This window comes from Poecilia formosa, unplaced genomic scaffold, assembly GCF_000485575.1.
Source record: "Poecilia formosa unplaced genomic scaffold, Poecilia_formosa-5.1.2 Scaffold799, whole genome shotgun sequence".
Taxonomy (NCBI): domain Eukaryota; kingdom Metazoa; phylum Chordata; class Actinopteri; order Cyprinodontiformes; family Poeciliidae; genus Poecilia; species Poecilia formosa.
This window is the reverse complement of record NW_006800738.1, coordinates 1-5857: the sequence shown is the minus strand read 5'-3', so window position 1 is coordinate 5857 and position 5857 is coordinate 1. Positions and strand designations below refer to the sequence as shown.

The 5857-nt window shown below is 43.4% G+C and overlaps 1 protein-coding gene across 1 annotated transcript; it reads left to right on the top strand.

Moving 5' to 3' along the window:
* Positions 1-820: 820 nt before the first annotated feature.
* LOC103131634 (nucleotide exchange factor SIL1-like) lies at positions 821-4207 on the top strand (the record flags this gene model as incomplete). Its single annotated transcript, XM_016666794.1, has 10 exons — positions 821-983; positions 1319-1424; positions 1527-1611; positions 1688-1774; positions 1902-1997; positions 2113-2234; positions 2329-2425; positions 2495-2659; positions 3176-3340; positions 3448-4207. Coding segments are annotated over 10 exons (1311 nt in total), but the record flags the coding sequence as incomplete, so codon positions are not given.
* Positions 4208-5857: the final 1650 nt, after the last annotated feature.

Below are 5857 nucleotides of genomic sequence, written 5' to 3'. Positions count from 1 at the left end.
TCTCATAATCACTGTAGAAAAGTTGGCGTTTTAGACCCCTTGTAGCAAAATGTTGCCCTGAGGCAACAAACCCAAATCCGGTTCCGGGAGGTGTCGGGGTCCGATTTTATGATTGATATGTAATTAGGGACCAACAAGCTCCCAAAAGAATGCAGAAAAATATTTTTCCCCCCAAAAAATAAAAAAGTCATGCCATAGAGGGTTAATTAACACAAAGCTTTAGCCTGTTATAGCCGCAGGAGAGAAACTTGATGTGTGAATCAAACATAAACTGGAGATGTGCTTTTATTTTGAAAAGAGAGCGCCATAACTTGTACTGTCGCTGGCTTTACTGCCATTTCCACATGGAGATGACATCAATACCATGACTGTGTGTGACTGACTACATGAACTTCTGTGTGGACAGCACCATCCCCACCAGAACAGTGAGATGCTTTTCCATTAACAAATCCTGGATCACCAGTGACCTAAATTAACTTTTAAACAAGAAAAAAAAAGAGCTTTTAGGGAACAAGACAGAGCGTTGTTGTGGAGAATACAGAAGCAGCTCAAAGTCAAGATTACAGACAGCAAGGAGAAGCTGGAGAATAAACTGCAGAATAAATTTAAACTGTTTCACATATGAATTAAATAAAGAATTTATTGTAATAATAAAGACATTGAAACCTTTTTCCCCCACTATCTGACATGAAATCAGATTGAGTTGTTCCTGTTTTTGGTCACTTAGGATTACCAAAATGAGTTCTAATTTCTTAAATGCCACAATAAGTAGTTTTTCGTATTATTTATTCAGACATAATTGGGTATTACTAAATGATGATTCTACATTTCTTACCTGTGTCTACAGTTTGAAGGTGCCTTAACCGTGGTGAACACTGAAGGAGGAGGGGGTGCTGATGAAGAGGAGGAGGTGACAGTTGATGACGATGATGGGGTTTTTGAGGTTGTTCAGCCTAATGAACAGTGGCAAACACTGAAACCAGGTGAAGTAACCACGTCTGTTCAGCTGCTTTTAGCACGTGAAGCACTCTTTAAAACGCACATACGTCAAAAATAACTTAATATTTGTACAAAGTATAATGAGATTCTGTTAATTATGCAGGAATGCCAGAAAGCATAACCTGAAATATAGATTATTACATTATATTTGGTCTTTGACCATACAAGCATTCATTGTCTTCTCATAAATGTCAACTGTCCATACAAACATAGGCGACTCAGTCTGTGTCTGTTTGACCAATGGCCACTGAGTCATAACACTGTTGGCTCTGTGTGTGTGTGTGCGTGCGTGCGTGCGTGTGCGCGCGTGTGAACTCAGGCCAGGCTGTCCCAGCAGGCTCCCATGTGAGGCTGAACCTGCAGACCGGTGAGAAGGAGGTCAGGCTGGGGGAGGAACAACTCAAGTACTGGACCCAGCAGCACAGGTGGGTTCCTGCTAGCACATATGCATTCAGGAAATGCTTTCCTCAAGGCTGAAGAGCAGTGGTCAAAGATCAGCGATAGAAATGGTCATTCTGTGGTGGCAGGGAAGAAGAAAAGAGCTGGTCCTCCATTGATCCCGATGAGGTGAAGCGGGCCATGAAGAAGATCAAGGAGGACCAGAGCAGTCAGGTAGTGAGGTGCTGCAGAGCGCGCCATACTGACCGGGTTCTGCTCAGCACCGTCCCAACCCTTACTGTGTCTGCAGGACTCTGCGCCGTCTGCGTTCCGGTCACTGGACGAGTTAAAGAAGGACATGGCTGAGCTGGACCTGCTGGTGGAGACGGATGTCCAGGTACACTCTGTAGTCAGCCTTCTTGTTCACTGCTGGAAGTCTTGCTCTCTCTCACTGGCTCCCAACTGAAGATCAGATGATGGATCAGTTTACTCCCTTCATCTCATGCTGTTTCCTGTGTTTGCAGATCATGAGGCGCCTGCTGGATCAGTTCAACAGCAGCAACTCCACTGCGGAGCAGAAACTGAGCATCCTGCAGGAGCTGGAGTACCTGGTGCATCAGGTAGCATGGCACATTCCCCATGAGCTCACTGCATGTTATCATGTTAACCTGCATGTTGGTGTGTGTGTGTGTGTGTGTGTGTGTGCGCGCGTGTGCGCACGTGTGTGTGTTTTAGGTGGATAACGCTCAAACCCTGTGTGCGATGGGGGGCCTGAGCTTCATCCTGCAGGGTATGAACAGCTCTGATGTCCGACTCCAGGAGAACTCTGCCCTGGTCCTGGGCTCCGCTGTGGCCAGGTGCTGAGCCGGACTCATGCCTCCATTCTCAGCACATCTTAGGACGAAATTGTGTTCAGCTTTTTGCTTTGATGCATCTGTGTTGGTCCTGCAGTAACCCGGTGGTCCAAGTCCAAGCAGTGGAGGGGGGGGCTCTGCAGACCCTTCTAACAACGCTTGCCACCACTCAGCCACTCAACGTCAAGAAGAAGGTGGCTTCCTGCCTGCACATCCCGCCATCCATACAGAGAACATTTAAATTTATGGTTCTGTGATTTTAGGTCTTGTTTGCACTAGCATGCCTCCTGCGTCACTTCCCCTACGCACAGCGCCACTTCCTGTCCCATGGTGGGCTGCAGATTCTATCGGAGCTCTTCAGGGCAGACGCTGGTGGAATCCTGCGAACACGCATAGTCACCATGCTGTACGACATGATCAGTGAGAAGGTACAAACCAAGTAGTCATCTTTTAATAAGCATACTTTCTGCTTTCTAGTTTTATAGTTTTATTAGTTTTATAGTTTTATTTACAGGAGCACAAATATCCAGCAGCTTTTACTGGACCTGGATGGCGTCAAACCTGCTTTTACTGAATTTATTAAACAAACATGTTTGCTCAGAAACGGATTCCCGCAGTTTTTTTTTTTTTTTTTGCTAATGCATAATTTATGAGCAGCACCCGTTAGTCACCACATAGTGATAGTTTCAGCAAATATGTAAAAAAAGAAAAAAAATGTAATAAGTCACCTACTGCAGCTTTAAGTTCTATAAGGAATAAAAATGATTGTGTCCAATCAGCCTGCTTGATATTTTTCTTCTGTATGTAGATTTTTGAAGGGGTTAAATGAAGGAGTTTGCAAATATTTCTAAAAAGGCCTCACAAAACTAGTGGTTTTTAATAAAAAAAAACAGTTCTGTAATGGTGGAATGGCTGAATCTGGTCTCTGTATCCTGCTCGACCAGGAGCTGATCTCCCAGGCCGGCCTGGACCCGGTCCAGGACCCGGCTCATGCTGAGCGGCTACGTCAGTACTCCCAGGTGTCCCTGCAGGAGGAGCTGATGGAGGAGGGCTGGTGCTCTCTGGTGCCCCAGCTGCTCCAGTCTACTGAGCATGACTACAGGGAGAAGGTGGGCCGTCGACCCCCAGCCTCCACTCTGCCTCTCTGCAGCTTCAACCAACAGATCCAGTACAACCAGAGGAATTGTATGCTTACTTGATGCCGTCTTGTTTGCAGGCTCTGCGGGCGTTGTTGGCCATGACTCCTGTGTGTCTGGATCAGTACCGCTCAGACGATGCTCTGCTGGGTTCTCTGCTCGCCCTCAGACTGCAGTACTCAGAACTAATCCAGTCAGAAATGATCCTAGGAGAAGAGACCAGCTACTTCACAGAGATTGTGGAGCTTATAGACTCTCTCCAGGTCAAAGTGAAATACCAGCACGTCCTGCTGAGAGGAAAGTAAACACACCGTCAGGGTAAAACAACCAGTACTGGTCTAACATCCTTCACAGGTTTACGAAGTTTTTAAACATGGTCTGTGGATGCAGATCAAAGAGGAAATGCTCTTGTCTGGAATGCATTGTGTATGGCAGCGGAAAATGGTTCAGTTCATACATTTTAGACCCAGCAGGAGCTAAATCCTATGCGAGTCTGCTGCTGTAATCAGACAGAGCTCCTGTTCCAACATGAGTCCTGGCTGATGAGGATCTAAACTGACTGGTCCAACCATGACATGAAAACCTCAGTTACCTACTTTGTATCCGTTGGTGCTAGGTGTTGCTGGGCCACCCAGACAAACCAGAGCATCCGTCCATCTTCCTCCACCAAAACCAAGAGCTTCTGCCTCAAGTTTCTCTCTGGATGGTGATATTATACTCTGAAATTTGTTTCAGGGTCTAACCAAAAAATAATGAGGACTCGTCTGTTGGTAACTGAAGTGTCTTATGGAAAATATTTATTTTTATTTTTTTTTAAAAAATAAAAAGTTTAAACACTAATGTTGTGCTTTTGCCACTTTTGCAATGCACGGTGTAAAGCAGTAGAGATGTCTGGAGTGACAAATCATGGTTCTGTCTGGTAGCCTGGTTTGTGCAGAGGGGATTACGGTGTGGGGCTTTATTATTTATGTGTTTAAGTTTGGCTTGACCCGTTTCTTGCCAGTAAAAAGAACATTGATTTTATTTAGTGATTCATGTTCATGCTGCCAGTCTTGAAGAGAAGTTTGTTGTGTTAGAACTTAGTTATGCATTAGAGTGCAACCCTGGTGTTCTCATCCATCATCAGTGTCTGACCTCAAAAATCACTTCTGGAAGTATGGTAAAGAAATTCCTATAAACACTCTAAAACTCTGAGTTGAGCTGTTCTATATGTGATAAACTTTATGGGTGACGAATGGGGATGGCAGAATAGTGAATATTATTAGGAACAGTTTTGAGATCACAATTTAAGACCAGCCTAAATTTGGTTTGCCAATTCAGACAGTTTCTAAAATTAGTAATTCTTTTTTTTTGTAAATATTTATTGAAGATTCAAAATCAAGTCACAAGTCACATCAGAACAAAAAAGTTATTTTTAAACTAGGCAGAAAACAAAGATAATGTATAAAGTAAAGGATATGAATACTACACAAAACAACAGTGTGAGAAAAATAAAGCAGAAAATATTACAAATGCAAGAGGAAATTAAAATTTTTGAGCTATTAATATAGGTATAAAAATTCGGCGGTCCTTAGGGGTGTATATGCGTGCATGGTTGTTTATCCTGTCTGTCTCTGTGTTGCTCTGCAATGGATTGGCGACCTGTCCAGGGTGACTCTGCCTCCACACCGTTGACCGCTGGAGATGGGCACCATCACCCCTCGGATAAAAATTTGGCTTTAATCCTTGAAACTTCTCATTTGTGCCCGCAGTCTAAAAAAGCTGAGGTTTAACGACACTTTTATTTTGAAAAGTTAAACCGGCAGTTGTTTTTGACGGACAAAGATGGCGACGTGTTTGTTACTTTCCTCAAAAATCTGTATGAAATGATTTTATAATAATGGTATTGTGAATAGAAGAAGAGTTTTCGACTCCGTCCTTATGAACATTATCATCCTTGTATATAAAATAACTGTTAATGTTTTCCGGAAGTAGCCGCTGTAACATTTGGACAGATTCCCAGGCATCGGTGAGTGACTGTTTACAATAGTGACTGAAGATAAAATCAGACTGTAAACGTCTCCTTGAGGTTCACGCGCACTGTTCCGTGCATTAAACAGCGCGTGTATCCACTGTCTGACTCCCCCACTGGGAGGAAACGTTAAACTATGATAACTAAACGGAAGGTTTGGGTTCTAGCTGATGTTGACGAAGTTGAACTTGGTTTCCAATTCTAGCGTCCAATAGCTAAAGGGCGATTCCACCTAATTTTTCACTACCTTCCGCATTTTTAATCGGCCCTAGTTTAAACTACAACACACTTTACACTTCAAACCTGGACTGGATTATTCTCCTCTTCAAGCTGAATATTTAAAACCATCTTTGGGATTTGTGAAACCTTTTTCTGATTTGTGAAAACTCAATAAAGTTCGGTTTTCACAATTTTTTGCATCTGGATCACACTAGATCTGCTCTAATTAGGAAAGATCTTTTGCAGGGATCTGTTAAGTG